The 17,766-nt window shown below is 44.1% G+C and overlaps 1 protein-coding gene and 32 non-coding genes across 33 annotated transcripts; 3 read left to right on the top strand and 30 right to left on the bottom strand.

The window, feature by feature from the left end:
- Nucleotides 1-782: 782 nt before the first annotated feature.
- On the bottom strand, nt 783-901 carry LOC137493626 (5S ribosomal RNA). Its single transcript, XR_015488963.1, has one exon. It is a non-coding gene; the product is annotated as a 5S ribosomal RNA (ribosomal RNA).
- Nucleotides 902-959: 58 nt separating this feature from the next.
- LOC137492701 (5S ribosomal RNA) lies at nt 960-1,078 on the bottom strand. Its single transcript, XR_015487856.1, has one exon. It is a non-coding gene; the product is annotated as a 5S ribosomal RNA (ribosomal RNA).
- A 58-nt stretch (nt 1,079-1,136) lies between these two features.
- On the bottom strand, nt 1,137-1,255 carry LOC137492700 (5S ribosomal RNA). Its single transcript, XR_015487857.1, has one exon. It is a non-coding gene; the product is annotated as a 5S ribosomal RNA (ribosomal RNA).
- Nucleotides 1,256-1,313: 58 nt separating this feature from the next.
- LOC137493546 (5S ribosomal RNA) lies at nt 1,314-1,432 on the bottom strand. The gene has a single exon (XR_015488804.1). It is a non-coding gene; the product is annotated as a 5S ribosomal RNA (ribosomal RNA).
- Nucleotides 1,433-1,490: 58 nt separating this feature from the next.
- On the bottom strand, nt 1,491-1,609 carry LOC137492698 (5S ribosomal RNA). The gene has a single exon (XR_015487858.1). It is a non-coding gene; the product is annotated as a 5S ribosomal RNA (ribosomal RNA).
- Nucleotides 1,610-1,667: 58 nt separating this feature from the next.
- LOC137494039 (5S ribosomal RNA) lies at nt 1,668-1,786 on the bottom strand. Its single transcript, XR_015489533.1, has one exon. It is a non-coding gene; the product is annotated as a 5S ribosomal RNA (ribosomal RNA).
- A 58-nt stretch (nt 1,787-1,844) lies between these two features.
- LOC141382923 (5S ribosomal RNA) lies at nt 1,845-1,963 on the bottom strand. Its single transcript, XR_015487859.1, has one exon. It is a non-coding gene; the product is annotated as a 5S ribosomal RNA (ribosomal RNA).
- Nucleotides 1,964-2,021: 58 nt separating this feature from the next.
- Nucleotides 2,022-2,140, bottom strand: LOC141383830 (5S ribosomal RNA). Its single transcript, XR_015489484.1, has one exon. It is a non-coding gene; the product is annotated as a 5S ribosomal RNA (ribosomal RNA).
- A 58-nt stretch (nt 2,141-2,198) lies between these two features.
- Nucleotides 2,199-2,317, bottom strand: LOC141383818 (5S ribosomal RNA). Its single transcript, XR_015489504.1, has one exon. It is a non-coding gene; the product is annotated as a 5S ribosomal RNA (ribosomal RNA).
- Nucleotides 2,318-2,375: 58 nt separating this feature from the next.
- On the bottom strand, nt 2,376-2,494 carry LOC137494110 (5S ribosomal RNA). Its single transcript, XR_015487860.1, has one exon. It is a non-coding gene; the product is annotated as a 5S ribosomal RNA (ribosomal RNA).
- Nucleotides 2,495-2,552: 58 nt separating this feature from the next.
- LOC141383452 (5S ribosomal RNA) lies at nt 2,553-2,671 on the bottom strand. Its single transcript, XR_015488806.1, has one exon. It is a non-coding gene; the product is annotated as a 5S ribosomal RNA (ribosomal RNA).
- Nucleotides 2,672-2,729: 58 nt separating this feature from the next.
- LOC141383556 (5S ribosomal RNA) lies at nt 2,730-2,848 on the bottom strand. Its single transcript, XR_015489052.1, has one exon. It is a non-coding gene; the product is annotated as a 5S ribosomal RNA (ribosomal RNA).
- Nucleotides 2,849-2,906: 58 nt separating this feature from the next.
- On the bottom strand, nt 2,907-3,025 carry LOC141383845 (5S ribosomal RNA). Its single transcript, XR_015489534.1, has one exon. It is a non-coding gene; the product is annotated as a 5S ribosomal RNA (ribosomal RNA).
- A 58-nt stretch (nt 3,026-3,083) lies between these two features.
- LOC137493643 (5S ribosomal RNA) lies at nt 3,084-3,202 on the bottom strand. Its single transcript, XR_015487861.1, has one exon. It is a non-coding gene; the product is annotated as a 5S ribosomal RNA (ribosomal RNA).
- Nucleotides 3,203-3,260: 58 nt separating this feature from the next.
- On the bottom strand, nt 3,261-3,379 carry LOC141383831 (5S ribosomal RNA). The gene has a single exon (XR_015489487.1). It is a non-coding gene; the product is annotated as a 5S ribosomal RNA (ribosomal RNA).
- A 58-nt stretch (nt 3,380-3,437) lies between these two features.
- On the bottom strand, nt 3,438-3,556 carry LOC137492118 (5S ribosomal RNA). Its single transcript, XR_015488964.1, has one exon. It is a non-coding gene; the product is annotated as a 5S ribosomal RNA (ribosomal RNA).
- A 58-nt stretch (nt 3,557-3,614) lies between these two features.
- Nucleotides 3,615-3,733, bottom strand: LOC137492117 (5S ribosomal RNA). Its single transcript, XR_015487862.1, has one exon. It is a non-coding gene; the product is annotated as a 5S ribosomal RNA (ribosomal RNA).
- Nucleotides 3,734-3,939: 206 nt separating this feature from the next.
- On the bottom strand, nt 3,940-4,058 carry LOC137492692 (5S ribosomal RNA). The gene has a single exon (XR_015489516.1). It is a non-coding gene; the product is annotated as a 5S ribosomal RNA (ribosomal RNA).
- Nucleotides 4,059-4,116: 58 nt separating this feature from the next.
- On the bottom strand, nt 4,117-4,235 carry LOC137493916 (5S ribosomal RNA). The gene has a single exon (XR_015488970.1). It is a non-coding gene; the product is annotated as a 5S ribosomal RNA (ribosomal RNA).
- Nucleotides 4,236-4,293: 58 nt separating this feature from the next.
- On the bottom strand, nt 4,294-4,412 carry LOC137493623 (5S ribosomal RNA). Its single transcript, XR_015487863.1, has one exon. It is a non-coding gene; the product is annotated as a 5S ribosomal RNA (ribosomal RNA).
- Nucleotides 4,413-4,470: 58 nt separating this feature from the next.
- On the bottom strand, nt 4,471-4,589 carry LOC137492691 (5S ribosomal RNA). Its single transcript, XR_015489686.1, has one exon. It is a non-coding gene; the product is annotated as a 5S ribosomal RNA (ribosomal RNA).
- Nucleotides 4,590-4,647: 58 nt separating this feature from the next.
- Nucleotides 4,648-4,766, bottom strand: LOC137493915 (5S ribosomal RNA). Its single transcript, XR_015487864.1, has one exon. It is a non-coding gene; the product is annotated as a 5S ribosomal RNA (ribosomal RNA).
- Nucleotides 4,767-4,824: 58 nt separating this feature from the next.
- On the bottom strand, nt 4,825-4,943 carry LOC137493622 (5S ribosomal RNA). Its single transcript, XR_015489254.1, has one exon. It is a non-coding gene; the product is annotated as a 5S ribosomal RNA (ribosomal RNA).
- A 58-nt stretch (nt 4,944-5,001) lies between these two features.
- On the bottom strand, nt 5,002-5,120 carry LOC137493621 (5S ribosomal RNA). The gene has a single exon (XR_015488966.1). It is a non-coding gene; the product is annotated as a 5S ribosomal RNA (ribosomal RNA).
- A 3,499-nt stretch (nt 5,121-8,619) lies between these two features.
- LOC137492690 (5S ribosomal RNA) lies at nt 8,620-8,738 on the bottom strand. The gene has a single exon (XR_015487866.1). It is a non-coding gene; the product is annotated as a 5S ribosomal RNA (ribosomal RNA).
- Nucleotides 8,739-10,524: 1,786 nt separating this feature from the next.
- Nucleotides 10,525-10,598, bottom strand: trnat-ugu (transfer RNA threonine (anticodon UGU)). The gene has a single exon. It is a non-coding gene; the product is annotated as a tRNA-Thr (tRNA).
- A 747-nt stretch (nt 10,599-11,345) lies between these two features.
- trnar-ucu (transfer RNA arginine (anticodon UCU)) lies at nt 11,346-11,434 on the bottom strand. Its single transcript is given in 2 exon segments — nt 11,346-11,381; nt 11,398-11,434. It is a non-coding gene; the product is annotated as a tRNA-Arg (tRNA).
- A 695-nt stretch (nt 11,435-12,129) lies between these two features.
- On the bottom strand, nt 12,130-12,203 carry trnat-ugu (transfer RNA threonine (anticodon UGU)). The gene has a single exon. It is a non-coding gene; the product is annotated as a tRNA-Thr (tRNA).
- A 747-nt stretch (nt 12,204-12,950) lies between these two features.
- On the bottom strand, nt 12,951-13,039 carry trnar-ucu (transfer RNA arginine (anticodon UCU)). Its single transcript is given in 2 exon segments — nt 12,951-12,986; nt 13,003-13,039. It is a non-coding gene; the product is annotated as a tRNA-Arg (tRNA).
- A 1,765-nt stretch (nt 13,040-14,804) lies between these two features.
- Nucleotides 14,805-15,741, bottom strand: LOC137491264 (uncharacterized). Its single transcript, XM_087250540.2, has 2 exons — nt 15,393-15,741; nt 14,805-15,315 (listed from the first exon to the last, which is right to left on the bottom strand). Exons 1-2 carry the CDS (start codon nt 15,729-15,731, stop codon nt 14,806-14,808), a joined length of 849 nt encoding a protein of 282 aa, XP_087106666.1. The 5' UTR covers nt 15,732-15,741; the 3' UTR covers nt 14,805.
- Nucleotides 15,742-17,047: 1,306 nt separating this feature from the next.
- On the top strand, nt 17,048-17,120 carry trnak-uuu (transfer RNA lysine (anticodon UUU)). The gene has a single exon. It is a non-coding gene; the product is annotated as a tRNA-Lys (tRNA).
- A 118-nt stretch (nt 17,121-17,238) lies between these two features.
- trnas-uga (transfer RNA serine (anticodon UGA)) lies at nt 17,239-17,320 on the top strand. Its single transcript has one exon. It is a non-coding gene; the product is annotated as a tRNA-Ser (tRNA).
- Nucleotides 17,321-17,497: 177 nt separating this feature from the next.
- On the top strand, nt 17,498-17,569 carry trnah-gug (transfer RNA histidin (anticodon GUG)). The gene has a single exon. It is a non-coding gene; the product is annotated as a tRNA-His (tRNA).
- The last annotated feature ends 197 nt before the right edge of the window (nt 17,570-17,766 follow it).

Genomic DNA, 17,766 nt, shown 5'->3' on the forward strand with positions numbered 1-17,766 from the left:
AAGTGCATAAAGGAGACAACATAGTCTCTGTTTTGTAACATTTTAACTTCACAGTTCTCTTCATTTATTGTTAGTCCATCAATCAGTTTGTCACAAGTTTCTTCCTCTTCTAAAGTTATTTCATATTCTTTGTCCTTTCTCGGTCTTATTGCCAAAATTCTCCCATGTCCACATTTTTCTGTTAACGCCTTAATAATGTCTGAAACTCTCACCTCTTTTACTTTGTCCACGTTTAGTATTACAGTTGCTTCCTTCAAGTACTTCTTTCCTCTCCTTTCATGTTGTCTTTCCTGTTGCTGATTTTCTTGTCGTTCCATGTTAGCCATGTTTGTTTCTCCTCCTCGTGCTGTGTTGTTTCCCATCTGTTTTCCCTCTCGTACTCCCGTGTCGTCTCCTCTTTGCTTTTCACCATCCATCTCTGTGTTACTTTCTCCTCTTGTTTTGCCCGAAAGTCCAGTGAATTTGTCCTTTGTGCTTTCCATTGTCCCAAAAAATCCAAGCAAAAAAGGTGAATAACCACCTTCCAGCTAGCACATGTGCTGCTGTCAGGTGGTTTAAACTCCAAAAATAAAAATAATAACTCCTTAAACTATATTAAACACCCAAAAAAAACTAAATAAAACTACAAAAGAAAGGGAGAGCCTTTCTCTCCCGTCTGCAGCCTTTCACTTCCTGTTTGCACACTAACTCCCTCTAGCGTACCCAGGGTGGTATGGCCGTAAGCGAAAGAGGCTGTCAAGCGTTGGCTATTTAAATCAGCTGCCAAATGAAGCACTTCGAAAAGCATACAGCACCTGGTATTCCCAGGCGGTCTCCCATCCAAGTACTAACCAGGCCCGACCCTGCTTTACTTCCGAGTTCAGATGAGATCGGGCATTTCCAGGGTGGTATGGCCGTAAGCGAAAGAGGCTGTCAAGCGTTGGCTATTTAAATCAGCTGCCAAATGAAGCACTTCGAAAAGCTTACAGCACCTGGTATTCCCAGGCGGTCTCCCATCCAAGTACTAACCAGGCCCGACCCTGCTTTACTTCCGAGTTCAGATGAGATCGGGCATTTCCAGGGTGGTATGGCCGTAAGCGAAAGAGGCTGTCAAGCGTTGGCTATTTAAATCAGCTGCCAAATGAAGCACTTCGAAAAGCTTACAGCACCTGGTATTCCCAGGCGGTCTCCCATCCAAGTACTAACCAGGCCCGACCCTGCTTTACTTCCGAGTTCAGATGAGATCGGGCATTTCCAGGGTGGTATGGCCGTAAGCGAAAGAGGCTGTCAAGCGTTGGCTATTTAAATCAGCTGCCAAATGAAGCACTTCGAAAAGCATACAGCACCTGGTATTCCCAGGCGGTCTCCCATCCAAGTACTAACCAGGCCCGACCCTGCTTTATTTCCGAGTTCAGATGAGATCGGGCATTTCCAGGGTGGTATGGCCGTAAGCGAAAGAGGCTGTCAAGCGTTGGCTATTTAAATCAGCTGCCAAATGAAGCACTTCGAAAAGCTTACAGCACCTGGTATTCCCAGGCGGTCTCCCATCCAAGTACTAACCAGGCCCGACCCTGCTTTACTTCCGAGTTCAGATGAGATCGGGCATTTCCAGGGTGGTATGGCCGTAAGCGAAAGAGGCTGTCAAGCGTTGGCTATTTAAATCAGCTGCCAAATGAAGCACTTCGAAAAGCTTACAGCACCTGGTATTCGCAGGCAGTCTCCCATCCAAGTACTAACCAGGCCCGACCATGCTTTACTTCCGAGTTCAGATGAGATCGGGCATTTCCAGGGTGGTATGGCCGTAAGCGAAAGAGGCTGTCAAGCGTTGGCTATTTAAATCAGCTGCCAAATGAAGCACTTCGAAAAGCTTACAGCACCTGGTATTCCCAGGCGGTCTCCCATCCAAGTACTAACCAGGCCCGACCCTGCTTTACTTCCGAGTTCAGATGAGATCGGGCATTTCCAGGGTGGTATGGCCGTAAGCGAAAGAGGTCGTCAAGCGTTGGCTATTTAAATCAGCTGCCAAATGAAGCACTTCGAAAAGCTTACAGCACCTGGTATTCCCAGGCGGTCTTCCATCCAAGTACTAACAAGGCCCGACCCTGCTTTACTTCCGAGTTCAGATGAGATCGGGCATTTCCAGGGTGGTATGGCCGTAAGCGAAAGAGGCTGTCAAGCGTTGGCTATTTAAATCAGCTGCCAAATGAAGCACTTCGAAAAGCATACAGCACCTGGTATTCCCAGGCGGTCTCTCATCCAAGTACTAACCAGGCCCGACCCTGCTTTACTTCCGAGTTCAGATGAGATCGGGCATTTCCAGGGTGGTATGGCCGTAAGCGAAAGAGGCTGTCAAGCGTTGGCTATTTAAATCAGCTGCCAAATGAAGCACTTCGAAAAGCTTACAGCACCTGGTATTCCCAGGCGGTCTCCCATCCAAGTACTAACCAGGCCCGACCCTGCTTTACTTCCGAGTTCAGATGAGATCGGGCATTTCCAGGGTGGTATGGCCGTAAGCGAAAGAGGCTGTCAAGCGTTGGCTATTTAAATCAGCTGCCAAATGAAGCACTTCGAAAAGCATACAGCACCTGGTATTCCCAGGCGGTCTCCCATCCAAGTACTAACCAGGCCCGACCCTGCTTTATTTCCGAGTTCAGATGAGATCGGGCATTTCCAGGGTGGTATGGCCGTAAGCGAAAGAGGCTGTCAAGCGTTGGCTATTTAAATCAGCTGCCAAATGAAGCACTTCGAAAAGCTTACAGCACCTGGTATTCCGAGGCGGTCTCCCATCCAAGTACTAACCAGGCCCGACCCTGCTTTACTTCCGAGTTCAGATGAGATCGGGCATTTCCAGGGTGGTATGGCCGTAAGCGAAAGAGGCTGTCAAGCGTTGGCTATTTAAATCAGCTGCCAAATGAAGCACTTCGAAAAGCTTACAGCACCTGGTATTCGCAGGCAGTCTCCCATCCAAGTACTAACCAGGCCCGACCATGCTTTACTTCCGAGTTCAGATGAGATCGGGCATTTCCAGGGTGGTATGGCCGTAAGCGAAAGAGGCTGTCAAGCGTTGGCTATTTAAATCAGCTGCCAAATGAAGCACTTCGAAAAGCTTACAGCACCTGGTATTCCCAGGCGGTCTCCCATCCAAGTACTAACCAGGCCCGACCCTGCTTTACTTCCGAGTTCAGATGAGATCGGGCATTTCCAGGGTGGTATGGCCGTAAGCGAAAGAGGCTGTCAAGCGTTGGCTATTTAAATCAGCTGCCAAATGAAGCACTTCGAAAAGCTTACAGCACCTGGTATTCCCAGGCGGTCTTCCATCCAAGTACTAACAAGGCCCGACCCTGCTTTACTTCCGAGTTCAGATGAGATCGGGCATTTCCAGGGTGGTATGGCCGTAAGCGAAAGAGGCTGTCAAGCGTTGGCTATTTAAATCAGCTGCCAAATGAAGCACTTCGAAAAGCATACAGCACCTGGTATTCCCAGGCGGTCTCCCATCCAAGTACTAACCAGGCCCGACCCTGCTTTACTTCCGAGTTCAGATGAGATCGGGCATTTCCAGGGTGGTATGGCCGTAAGCGAAAGAGGCTGTCAAGCGTTGGCTATTTAAATCAGCTGCCAAATGAAGCACTTCGAAAAGCTTACAGCACCTGGTATTCCCAGGCGGTCTCCCATCCAAGTACTAACCAGGCCCGACCCTGCTTTACTTCCGAGTTCAGATGAGATCGGGCATTTCCAGGGTGGTATGGCCGTAAGCGAAAGAGGCTGTCAAGCGTTGGCTATTTAAATCAGCTGCCAAATGAAGCACTTCGAAAAGCTTACAGCACCTGGTATTCCCAGGCGGTCTCCCATCCAAGTACTAACCAGGCCCGACCCTGCTTTACTTCCGAGTTCAGATGAGATTGGGCATTTCCATTTTTTTTTTTTTTTTTTTTTTTTTTTTTTATTTATTTATTTTTTTAAAGCTTACAGCACCTGGTATTCCCAGGCGGTCTCCGATCCAAGTACTAACCAGGCCCGACCCTGCTTTACTTCCGAGTTCAGATGAGATCGGGCATTTCCAGGATGGTATGGCCGTAAGCGAAAGAGGCTGTCAAGCGTTGGCTATTTAAATCAGCTGCCAAATGAAGCACTTCGAAAAGCATACAGCACCTGGTATTCCCAGGCGGTCTCCCATCCAAGTACTAACCAGGCCCGACCCTGCTTTACTTCCGAGTTCAGATGAGATCGGGCATTTTCAGGGTGGTATGGCCGTAAGCGAAAGAGGCTGTCAAGCGTTGGCTATTTAAATCAGCTGCCAAATGAAGCACTTCGAAAAGCTTACAGCACCTGGTATTCCCAGGCGGTCTCCCATCCAAGTACTAACCAGGCCCGACCCTGCTTTACTTCCGAGTTCAGATGAGATCGGGCATTTCCAGGGTGGTATGGCCGTAAGCGAAAGAGGCTGTCAAGCGTTGGCTATTTAAATCAGCTGCCAAATGAAGCACTTTGAAAAGCTTACAGCACCTGGTATTCGCAGGCAGTCTCCCATCCAAGTACTAACCAGGCCCGACCATGCTTTACTTCCGAGTTCAGATGAGATAGGGCATTTCCAGGGTGGTATGGCCGTAAGCGAAAGAGGCTGTCAAGCGTTGGCTATTTAAATCAGCTGCCAAATGAAGCACTTCGAAAAGCTTACAGCACCTGGTATTCCCAGGCGGTCTCCCATCCAAGTACTAACCAGGCCCGACCCTGCTTTACTTCCGAGTTCAGATGAGATCGGGCATTTCCAGGGTGGTATGGCCGTAAGCGAAAGAGGCTGTCAAGCGTTGGCTATTTAAATCAGCTGCCAAATGAAGCACTTCGAAAAGCTTACAGCACCTGGTATTCCCAGGCGGTCTCCCATCCAAGTACTAACAAGGCCCGACCCTGCTTTACTTCCGAGTTCAGATGAGATCGGGCATTTCCAGGGTGGTATGGCCGTAAGCGAAAGAGGCTGTCAAGCGTTGGCTATTTAAATCAGCTGCCAAATGAAGCACTTCGAAAAGCATACAGCACCTGGTATTCCCAGGCGGTCTCCCATCCAAGTACTAACCAGGCCCGACCCTGCTTTACTTCCGAGTTCAGATGAGATCGGGCATTTCCAGGGTGGTATGGCCGTAAGCGAAAGAGGCTGTCAAGCGTTGGCTATTTAAATCAGCTGCCAAATGAAGCACTTCGAAAAGCTTACAGCACCTGGTATTCCCAGGCGGTCTCCCATCCAAGTACTAACCAGGCCCGACCCTGCTTTACTTCCGAGTTCAGATGAGATCGGGCATTTCCATTTTTTTTTTTTTTTTTTTTTATTCATACAATTCACTTATTTATACATATTTCACTTCAGACAAAACAATAAAAAGGTCCGTATTACATCATATTTTCACAATAACACATTTTAAATATAAAATGTTGCAAGTAGAACTCCTTAAAGGGTATAATCACATTTTTAAAAAGGCATTTTCATTCCTGTGTCATTTAAAGTCTTTGAAACTTCTTGAGTAAAAACATCATAAAAAGCCTCCTGCATGTCCTCCATCTTAAAATAATAAAACAGACATTCAACATATTTCTCCACCTTCCTCTTAAATACATTCCACACATCTAATACAGCTTTTTCTTTTTTTGCAGCAACTCTTCTCTCCCATATTGCACTCTTCATTAACATCACAAGTAAATTTATGAGCTTTTCATTATTACATTCTTTGTTCACTCCCAACATCAACACCTTTTCCCACTCAAGTTTGTCATCTCTTTCTCCTTTCAAAGTTAAAATAATGCTTTTGCATTTCTCATTAAAATCTTTCAACTCATTACAATATAAAAACAGGTGTAAGAATCCTTCATCTGCATCTTGACATACTTTACATGTGACACTTTCCTCCATCCCTATTTTGTTTAAAATTATATCTGTAAAAACTGCTTTATTTCTGATCAAATATTCCAAATTCTCCACTTTTGACTGTACTAATTTGCCATTTATATTAGCCCATATGTTGTCTTCATTTACATCTTTAAACATCCGTATCCAGTACTCATTTGCACGCGGTTTCTTAAAAACCCCATCTCTAAAAAACCCATAAATCTTTTTCACAGTACTATCTTTCAAGTTCCACCATTTCTCGCCAAATTTTACAATCACATCTTTACTTTGTTTATTTTCTTCCATATTTTCTATTCTTGTTAACCATTCTGCAGGTATGGCATTTTTGATTATGTCGTATTCCTTTATTAAGTCTTGTCTGTTAAAATCCTCCTTCGCTTCATCCATTACGTCAATAACATACTGCACCGGTAAAAATCCTTCCTTAAATTCATATAAAACATCCCTTACTCTTGTTATTCCCACCTCCCACCATTTCCTAAAAAACACCACTTTCTCTTGATTAAGAATGCCACTGTTTAAGAATAAAGGCTGATTTAAAATGTTCTCGCGTCCTTGTATGTTAAAATGTACACAAGTTAAAAATTTCCCCCATGCTCCAATCAATTCTTTATAAAAATCTGGTAGACCCTCTGTCATGAATTTTTTCATCCTCATGCATAAAATATTATCTCCCATATTAAAATTGCCACTTTTACTTAAAAAATATTCCATTGTTCTTTTCCATGCTGCCTTATTGTCTTCATCCAAATATTTCCTTACCATTTTTACTCTTAAACTGTTTTTTCTTTGCTCCACGTCTATTAAACCTAGACCCCCTTTGCCTACTTCTCCAATTAACGTTGCATATGCTATTCTTGGAGGTTTCCCTTCCCATAAAAAGTCTAAAAAACATTGTTTCAGCCTTTTTTCCATCCACAGTGGCATTGATGACACATATAAAATATTCCATAATTTAGAAACCATTAAAACATTCAAAATTAAAACCCTCCCCTTTAAAGTTAAAGACATTAATTTCCAAAACCTCAGCCTCCGTTCAATCCCTCCTAAAATTTCCTCCCACATGGTTACTTCTGCTTTCTTTTCATCCTTCCCAATTACAATGCCTAAAATTTTAATTTCATCCATTTCCTTAAAAGTAAAATGTCCAGATAAAGCCTCAGTTCTCCCAAATCTCAAATATACTGTTTTATCCTCATTTATTTTAGCCCCTGAACCCTTGCAAAAATGTTGTATTGTTTCCATTGCTTGCTTTACACTTGCCAGATCTTGTAGTATTAATGTGGTATCGTCAGCATATTGAAATATTTTATTCACTCCCCCCTCTACCTCTATTCCTTTTATTCTGTCCTCGTGCTTCACAGCTAATCCCAGTGGTTCTGCAACTAAAGCATATAAAAGTGCAGATAACGGACAACCCTGTCTGATTGACCTTGTTAACTTAAAACAGTCTGTTAAAAACCCATTGCATTTTATCCTTGTTAACGCTCCTCTATATAAAATCTGAACCCACTTTATAAAATTTTCCCCAAAACCAAAACTCTTTAACACTCCAAATAAAAAGTCATGCTCCACCCTATCAAAAGCTTTCTCGAAGTCCAGACTAATTAAAAAACCATCTTTCTGCTTATCATTTATATATCTAATTGTGTCTTTAATACTCATAGTTGTATCCGCAATGTCTCGTCCTTTTATACTATATGCTTGGTTTGTTTTTATTATGCTTGGCCTCACTTCTTTTAGTCTATTAGCCAAAACTTTGGCTAAAATCTTCAAATCAGTATTAAGCATTGTTATAGGTCTATAGTTTTTTAAATCTACTTTATCCCCCTTTCCTTTGTATATCACCTTCATTAAGCCCATCCCCATTCTTTTATTTATCTCACCATTCTCAAAAATCTCATCATATACTTCCTTTAAAATAGTAGATAAAATATCTTTAAAAACAATATAAAATTCACTTCCCAACCCATCTATTCCTGGACTTTTCTTTTTGTTTAATCCACTAATTGCTCTTTTTATTTCTTCTTCTCTTATCTCCTCGTCACATTCTCTTTTTTCCCCTTCTTCTACTCTTGATTTTATTAGATTTAGTAATTCCCCTTTTTCTTTTTCTTTTATTCCCTCTGTGCAAAACAATTTCTCATAATATGATCTTATTTCTTCCAAAATCTCCTCATGTTGTTCTACTACGTTCCCATTTTTGCTCCTTATTTCTCTAATCATTTCTGACTTCCCTCTTCTCTTCTCTAGATCAAAGAAAAATTTAGTGCACTTTTCCCCCTCTACTGTAAATTTTGCTTTACTTCTTAATCTTGCACCTTCAAATTTCTCCTCCTCCATTTCATTTAATCTTCCTTGCAGTTCTTTAATCTTTTGTATATTTTTTCCATTCTCATTTTTCAATTCGTTTTCTAGTTTTTCTTTCAGCTCCTTTTCCTTATATTTTTTACAATTTTGTAATTGTCTACAATATTTTATCGTAAACTTTTTAATTAAATACTTCACATTCTCCCACCACATTCTTTTGTCCTCATTATAGATTTCATTCCCTTTTTCCTTTTCCTTTTGAATAATTTCCTTTACACTTAAAACATAGTCTTCATTCTTTAAAACCGCTGTGTTTAAAACCCATGTTCCGAGTTCAGATGAGATCGGGCATTTTCAGGGTGGTATGGCCGTAAGCGAAAGAGGCTGTCAAGCGTTGGCTATTTAAATCAGCTGCCAAATGAAGCACTTCGAAAAGCTTACAGCACCTGGTATTCCCAGGCGGTCTCCCATCCAAGTACTAACCAGGCCCGACCCTGCTTTACTTCCGAGTTCAGATGAGATCGGGCATTTCCAGGGTGGTATGGCCGTAAGCGAAAGAGGCTGTCAAGCGTTGGCTATTTAAATCAGCTGCCAAATGAAGCACTTCGAAAAGCTTACAGCACCTGGTATTCCCAGGCGGTCTCCCATCCAAGTACTAACCAGGCCTCAAAGCTATACAATTTTATAATTCATTCCGGTGAGCTCTATAAAACAAGCACACGCACCACCTGCACTAAGGCGCTGCTGGGATTTGAGCCCAGGATCTCCTGTTTACAAGGCAGGCGCTTTGACCAGCTAAGCCACAGAGCCACAGAAATTCACAGTAAGAGACATTTGCCCGATAACAAAAATCGAAGAAGAAAAAATAATACACAACAAAAACCAGCATGTCAGGATGCAGAAAATGCTGACAAGCCGGACGCGGTCCTTTAGAGTCTGGATGATCATGTCTCAAGCCTGACCATGTCATCCAAACCCAGAGTCAGCTCGGAAAAAGGAAATCAGGACAAACATATGCTATCGGCCATTGAAAGAGTTTCAGATCAGAAAGCCACTCTCCCATCATCTGAGGGAAAGGTGCAGTTTGGATTTGAACCTAGCACCTGCTGTTCCCAAGACAGGTGCTCTGGCCAACTTAGTCTTAACACTAAAAGAAAAAAACTCTGGATACGATACTTCCAAACGCAGTTTCATCTAAGACAGTGGGGGGGAAGCAAAAATTACTGTGCTTTCTACTCAGTTACTTTGCACATGCATAAAGAGGCTCTTGTACGACAAATCCAAAAGGCGTGATCTCAACAATAGGTGGCAGTTACTTTTCCCCAAAACCACAGGTTGCCGACGAGTCATTCCTCAAGCCCACTAGGCCCTACACCGTTTTCTAATCTCCCTTATTTAAAACAGCTCAATTAAGTCATCGGCTTTATTGTAGAGTACCCCTAGTATCTGAGCCTGCACTGCGCAATGAAAGAAAGAAGCAAAACGGGATGGACAGATGCCTAAAATGTTAGAAACGCACCACACCTTAAGTCAGTGAAGAAAAAGTGCAAAGCTTGTGACTCTGGTGGGACTCGAACCCACAACCTTTGAATGGCTCAGCTCACAACCTAGAAGTCTAATGCACTATCCATTGCACCACAGAGCCTAAGTGCTCTGCTTCCTCTAGAACTGTTGGACAGAAAGCACTTTTTTGTACTCTCTAGCCCATGAATGAACAGCCAACTGCGGACAAGGCACTGCTGGAATTCAAAGCCAGGATCTCCTGTTTATTAGACAGGCACTTTGACCAACTAAGCCACAGCGCCAAACGACCTTGATACAGGCTAAATGTTTAATTCCAAAAAAAAAAAAAAAAAAACTAACAACGGTAGCGCTGCATGTGGGAATGTCTGGACTTGAAATATTAAAGTCCAATTGGTTAGGCATTACCACACTATGCTATATAAAGGCATCGTCCAAAGCCCTCTTGAACGATCAGCGTTCTTAAGGATTTGAGTTTTGTTAAGAAACCGACTGCTAAACATCCCGCAGCGTAAACACTCGTTACTCTTAACAAAAGCAAACACGAAACCTGTACATAAGGCACTGCTGGGATTTGAACCCATGATCTCCTGTTTACTAGACAGGCGCTTTGACCAACTAAGCCACAGCGCCAACGCTGATTAGGAGGCAAGACGTTCTTGCACACAGAGACTAAAAAAAGACAGCAAGTCTTAAAATGGCAAGCAAAGAGGTTGTTTAACTCTATTTGTCGCACTATTCATTACGCCTCAAAGCTATACAATTTTATAATTCATTCCGGTGAGCTCTATAAAACAACACACGCACCACCTGGACTAAGGCGCTGCTGGGATTTGAGCCCAGGACCTCCTGTTTACAAGACAGGCGCTTTGACCAGCTAAGCCACAGCGCCACAGAAACTCACAGTAAGAGACATTTGCCCGATAACAAAAATCGAAGAAGAAAAAATAATACACAACAAAAACCAGCATGTCAGGATGCAGAAAATGCTGACAAGCCGGACGCGGTCCTTTAGAGTCTGGATGATCATGTCTCAAGCCTGACCATGTCATCCAAACCCAGAGTCAGCTCGGAAAATGGAAATCAGGACAAACATATGCTATCGGCCATTGAAAGAGTTTCAGATCAGAAAGCCACTCTCCCATAATCTGAGGGAAAGGTGCAGTTTGGATTTGAACCTAGCACCTGCTGTTCCCAAGACAGGTGCTCTGGCCAACTTGGTCTTAACACTAAAAGAAAAAACTTCTGGATACGATACTTCCAAACGCAGTTTCCTCTAAGACAGTGGGGGGGGAAGCAAAAATTACTGTGCTTTCTAGTCAGTTACTTTGCACATGCATAAAGAGGCTCTTGTACGACAAATCCAAAAGGCGTGATCTCAACAATAAGTGGCAGTTACTTTCCCCCAAAACCACAGGTTGCCGACGAGTCATTCCTCAAGCCCACTAGGCCCTACACCGTTTTCTAATCTCCCTTATTTAAAACAGCTCAATTAAGTCATCTGCTTTATTGTAGAGTACCCCTAGTATCTGAGCCTGCACTGCGCAATGAAAGAAAGAAGCAAAACGGGATGGACAGATGCCTAAAATGTTAGAAACGCACCACACCTTAAGTCAGTGAAGAAAAAGTGCAAAGCTTGCGACTCCGGTGGGACTCGAACCCACAACCTTTGAATGGCTCAGCTCACAACCTAGAAGTCCAATGCGCTATCCATTGCGCCACAGAGCCTAAGTGCTCTGCTTCCTCTAGAACTGTTGGACAGAAAGCACTTTTTAGTACTCTCTGGCCCATGAATGAACAGCCAACTGCAGACAAGGCACTGCTGGAATTCAAAGCCAGGATCTCCTGTTTATTAGACAGGCACTTTGACCAACTAAGCCACAGCGCCAAACGACCTTGATACAGGCTAAATGTTTAATTCCAAAAAAAAAAAAAAAAAAACTAACAACGGTAGCGCTGCATGTGGGAATGTCTGGACTTGAAATATTAAAGTCCAATTGGTTAGGCATTACCACACTATGCTATATAAAGGCATCGTCCAAAGCCCTCTTGAACGAGCAGCGTTCTTAAGGATTTGAGTTTTGTTAAGAAACCGACTGCTAAACATCCCGCTGCGTAAACCCTCGTTACTCTTAACAAAAGCAAACACGAAACCTGTACATAAGGCACTGCTGGGATTTGAACCCAGGATCTCCTGTTTTCTAGACAGGCGCTTTGACCAACTAAGCCACAGAGCCAACGCTGAATAGGAGGCAAGACGTTTTTGCACACAGAGACTAAAAAAAGACAGCAAGTCTTAAAATGGCAAGCAAAGAGGTTGTTTAACTCTATTTGTCGCACTATTCATTACGCCTCAAAGCTATACAATTTTATAATTAATTCCGGTGAGCTCTATAAAACAAGCACACGCACCACCTGGACTAAGGCGCTGCTGGGATTTGAGCCCAGGATCTCCTGTTTACAAGACAGGCGCTTTGACCAGCTAAGCCACAGCGCCACAGAAATTCACAGTAAGAGACATTTGCCTGATAACAAAAATCGAAGAAGAAAAAATAATACACAACAAAAACCAGCATGTCAGGATGCAGAAAATGCTGACAAGCCGGACGCGGTCTTTTAGAGTCTGGATGATCATGTCTCAAGCCTGACCATGTCATCCAAACCCAGAGTCAGCTCGGAAAATGGAAATCAGGACAAACATATGCTATCGGCCATTGAAAGAGTTTCAGATCAGAAAGCCACTCTCCCATCATCTGAGGGAAAGGTGCAGTTTGGATTTGAACCTAGCACCTGCTGTTCCCAAGACAGGTGCTCTGGCCAACTTAGTCTTAACACTAAAAGAAAAAACCTCTGGATACGATACTTCCAAACGCAGTTTCATCTAAGACAGTGGGGGGGGAAGCAAAATTTACTGTGCTTTCTACTCAGTTACTTTGCACATGCATAAAGAGGCTCTTGTACGACAAATCCAAAAGGCGTGATCTTAACAATAGGTGGCAGTTACTTTTCCCCAAAACCACAGGTTGCCGACGAGTCATTCCTCAAGCCCACTAGGCCCTACACCGTTTTCTAATCTCCCTTATTTAAAACAGCTCAATTAAGTCATCGGCTTTATTGTAGAGTACCCCTAGTATCTGAGCCTGCACTGCGCAATGAAAGAAAGAAGCAAAACGGGATGGACAGATGCCTAAAATGTTAGAAACGCACCACACCTTAAGTCAGTGAAGAAAAAGAGCAAAGCTTGCGACTCTGGTGGGACTCCAACCCACAACCTTTGAATGGCTCAGCTCACAGCCTAGAAGTCCAATGCGCTATCCATTGCGCCACAGAGCCTAAGTGCTCTGCTTTCTCTAGAACTGTTGGACAGAAAGCACTTAGTGCGGTGCTGGTAAAAAAACAAGGTCCCACCGAAATTTGAACTCGAATCGCCGGATTCAGAGTCCAGAGTGCTAACCATCACACCATGGAACCTCAAGTCTTCTGGTTGGTGCTGCCCGGGCTAAAGAGAAAAAAATGTAAAAAAAAAAAAAAAAAAAACGGCCTTGCCAGAAAGTAGCAGAATGTCAATACAAGGCAGTGCCAATGTGCATTGATTTCTGAGTAACTCGTCATTCGGCATGCCGGGCTCCTCACAAGTTTACTGGAGCAGGACCAGGTAGGGCCTTCAAAAGAAAAGCGCACTATTCCAGGTATTTTGACGACTAAACGGCAGGCAGGGCAAAGAGGCCACCTCAGAGCAAATGTGATCTTTTTTTTCTATTTTGACCACAGTATTTAAGCAATGTATAAAATGTTATTTTTTTAAGAAATATAAATATATTTTTACATAAAATGCACACAAATATTAAATAAGTACACACAAGACAAAATAAGAGTGGGCCTATAAGTGCCACTGTAAAATGCTAAATATTAACACACAAAAATTAAATAAAATGAGAGAGAGAGAGAGTACCCATGTAACATTTACAAAAATGTATACAGCAATTTGTCCTTTATTCTGGAGCTGGAGTTTGTCCTTTATTTTGCTGGCGCTGTTCTGCCAACCAGTCCTTTAAGGATTTGCCATTTGAAGTTTGCAGGCAAAATGTGGCATTACCAAATCGGCTATGGCCAAACTCCTTAGTCTTTGGTTTCCCACATTTGCTGCAAACATTAAAAGTAACTGCAGGCACATACTTTCCTTCTCCTGTTCCCGTCTGCGCCTGTTCCTCTGGGTGTAACGGGACACAGGAACAGCAGGCGCAGGTAGAGGAACAGCAGGTGCAGGTGGAGCAGATGCAGGTGGAGGAACAGCAGGTGGAGCAGGTGCTGGTGGAGGAACAGCAGGTGCAGTTGAAGCTGGGACTGCACTGGATGTTGGTGCAGCAAATAATGGAATCACCATTGACACACTCATGTCTGGGTTAAAAAAAAAGTGTGCCAAACAATGATCCAGGTCCTGAAATGGGCTGCACAACACCTGGTGCTATGGGGGGTGGTGCAATGGGGCACACCGTGCTGGGGGTCGGTGGAAAGGAGCACACCGTGGTGGGGGCAGACACAATGGAGCGCACTGTGGTGGGGGCCGGCGCAATAAGGCGCACTGTGGTGGAGGCTGGTATGATGGGGCACACTGTGGTGGAGGCTGGCGAGATGGGGCGCACTGTGGTGAAGGTCGGTGTGACGGGGCACACCATGGTAGGGGCCGGTGCAATGTGGCAGATTGTGGTGGGTGTTGGCGCGATGGGGCATACCGTCGTGGGGGCCGGTGGAAAGGAGCACACCGTGGTGGCATCTGGCAGGAAGGAGCAAACTGTGGTGGTTGCAGAAGCAGACTTTCGACCAGGTCGAAGAAGAGGTGCCTGTCCTTCTTTATTTGGAAGAAAGACAAACTGGTGTTTGGGGCCTGATGCTGATGGTGCCTCGTCCAATTTTTCCCTCTGCAAAGGAAGCTGCGTATCTGCCACAGCAATTGGATCAAGTGGAGTCAGTCCCTGAGTGAGTACACGCATTTCATGATCCTTTTGCCTCCGTTGAAACCTGATAATAAATGATATGTATTATACATAAATATTAATTTCGAAGTATTCAGGTAATTTAAAGAAAATAATGTGCTTTGCTTACCACTGAATAAGCGTCTTCTGGTTTAGCTCAAAAAGCTGGATCACTGTTTCATCCATCAGCCTGCGACTGCCAAGCACCAGATCCCGGATGTGGTGGTAATCGGTCAGTATTTTAGACCACCTGGGCGTGCGAACACCAGCCTTCTTGGAAGTGGACTTGTGAACGGCACACAGCTTTGTACAAATGGCCTCAACCAAGCGGCTGGTGCTAGGCCACTGTGCTGGACCCCCAGGATGTCCAATCAGACAGCGCTTGACGCTCTCCACACCTGGAGTGACTCCGGAGCGCTTCGGTGCCTTAAAGCGCCCATGTGTCAGCTGAGGCTGATGTCGAGGCTGGTAGTTGATGCGCTGTTTATCAACATCCAGGAGAGCTGTCCACAGCTGGATGGCCTCTGTCACCTGCAGGTCAGTGAGGTAATGAGCCTCACGAAGACCTACCAAATAAGCAGCCAGATCCTGCACCTTGTCCCACCCAGCAATGCCATCAGGTCCAATGACTACTCCCTGGTAAATACAGAATAAATTTAGTATATGTGGAATAAAAAAAGACTAAATAAAATTAAGTTCTTAATATATCTTACCTGAGCCTCAACAGAGAGACTGTCTCCAGACTTGGATGGCTGTGACGGCACTGAGGGGGCTGGGCTAGGAAGCTGTCCTTCTCCACCAGCTGATGTGGACGGCTCAGCCAGTAATGCTGGGGACTGAGGCAGAGGCGAAGATAAGGGGCTGTTTCTGAGATCACGGCAGGGGTCATCCTCATACAGCACTGGAACTGTGATGTCCTCCATGATCTCCTCCTCAAACCCGTCATCTTGTAGATCCTCGTCATCTACTTCCTCCACCAGCATGTCTTCCTCCTCTGGGTTCTGGAGCACCGGAGTCAGGGTTTTGCCGGTCTGGCTGTAAAGGTGCTCCATTCCCAGCAATTCACCTTAAAAAAATATAACAATAAAAAAAACATATATTAAATAAAACTAATGATAAAATAAACATTTAGATTACCATTTTGTGTAGTACATTAAAAGCTTAATGAATAACTTCCATAACAACTAATTAATGGATCTGAAATCCGATAGAGGACTCGAGAGATGAACGGATCAATTATTTTTTTCGGCTCTAAATGCGTATTATTGGCCCGTGAGAAACGATTGACTCAGACCCGATAGAGGACTCGAGAGATGAACGGATCAAATATTTTTCCTGCTCTAAACGCGTATGATTGACCCGTAATGAACGAGTGACTCAGACCCGATAGAGGACTCGAGAGGTGAACGGATCAAATCTTTTTCGGCTCTAAACGCATATGATTGGTTTCTGCCTTTCCGCAATGAACGACACGAAATGTGATGAAGACTTGAAATAACGATACCACCTGCACAAATGTATGCACGCGCAAATTAACAAATCACTCCCTGAGAGGACTTGTAGTTCCCAAATCATATTGAAGATTCGTTTAAAATGAACGAAATGTTCATGATCGACCCATTACTAAACCTGGTTAGATACCTGCTCCAGTCGGGGATTGAACCTTGTGATCTACCCAAAGTGTTATTTATGGACATATTTCTTGAACCAGTACTGTTATATATGCATTGAGTAGTTTCTGGTGGACAAAAAATACAAAATATAACCTTAATTTCGCTTCTTTCTTTCTCAATTTCTCAAATTTTCTTATTTTTCTTGTGCTTTTTTCTTCCCCTTCCAAAACAGACTATTGTTCCCCAGCTTTAGCGGAGTCGGTAGAGGGTCCAGGGTTCAAGTCCGTGTTCGGGCATGAGAGACTCTTTGTGGAGCCACAGCTTTTGCCGTTGAGCTATCGCTAGCTGAAAGTTTCATCTGAATGCACAACACGTGTACTAGGCATGAGGACATGGGAGAACAGGCAGTCTTGTAGTCATGGCTAAGTGGTTAAGGCGATCGACTAGAAATCCGTTGGGGTATTCTCCCGCAGGTTCAAGTCCTGCCAACTATACCCACATCCTGTTCCTTTTTAAAATTGCAGCAGTCATCAATTGTTTGCATTTCCATTGTTTCTTGGGAATAGCGTTGTGCTGGTAGAAGGAGAAAAACAACAGTGTGTTCTCGCTGAAGAGAAAGGGGCATATCACATGGAGGAACATACCACACAAGAGCCACAGCGGCTGTCCACATCTCACGGTAAACTTTAGTGTACTGTAAAGGTCTGCGCCGACCACAACCCAAACCTTGCCTACTTGTAAATTACTGTTGTGGAGCCCGGATAGCTCAGTCGGTAGAGCATCAGACTTTTAATCTGACGGTCCAGGGTTTAAGTCCCTGTTCGGGCGTGTGACGCTCATTTTGTGGAGCCACAGCTTTTGCTGTTGAGCTATCGGTTGATGAAAGTTTCATCTGGATGCACAATATGTGTACTAGGCATAAAGAAATGGCAGTACAGGCAATCTTGTAGTCGTGGCCGAGTGGTTAAGGCGATGGACTTGAAATCCATTGGGGTCTCCCCGCGCAGGTTCGAATCCTGCCGACTACGTCTTCCCCGTGTTTAAAATTGCAGCAGTCATCAATTGTTTGCATTTCCATTGTTTCTTGGGAAAAGCGTTGTCCTGGTAGGAGGAGAAAAACAACAGAGTGTTCTCACTGAAGAGAAAGGGGCTTATCACAGGGAGGAACATACCACACATAGGTCACAACGGCTGTTTCATAGTTTGCCGTGATCGTATAGTGGTTAGTACTCTGCGTTGTGGCCGCAGCAACCCCGGTTCGAATCCGGGTCATGGCAGGTTTTTCAAGGTGACATTGGTGTCGCACTCTGTGTTGCCATCCGTTATCTCCAGCCTTCTTTTAGTGCAGGCTGTGCTAATGGCACGTCCTGAATGTTTACGTTTCCTAAAGTGTGGAAGACTAGGGATATGATATAAGAGAAATAGGATCTTTTATGCCAGCATGCTGTGTAGATAAGTACTGATCAAGTCACGC

Source organism: Danio rerio, chromosome 4, assembly GCF_052040795.2.
Source record: "Danio rerio strain M-AB ecotype USA chromosome 4, GRCz13ab, whole genome shotgun sequence".
Lineage (NCBI taxonomy): Eukaryota > Metazoa > Chordata > Actinopteri > Cypriniformes > Danionidae > Danio > Danio rerio.

Bases quoted from the DNA above. Each gene is read 5' to 3' on its own strand.
- LOC137491264 (XM_087250540.2), bottom strand. From the start codon at position 15,731: ATGGAGCACCTTTACAGCCAGACCGGCAAAACCCTGACTCCGGTGCTC. The intron at 15,316-15,392 runs GTAAGATATATT...TGTATTTACCAG, and splicing joins GTCTCTCTGTTGAGGCTCAG to GGAGTAGTCATTGGACCTGA.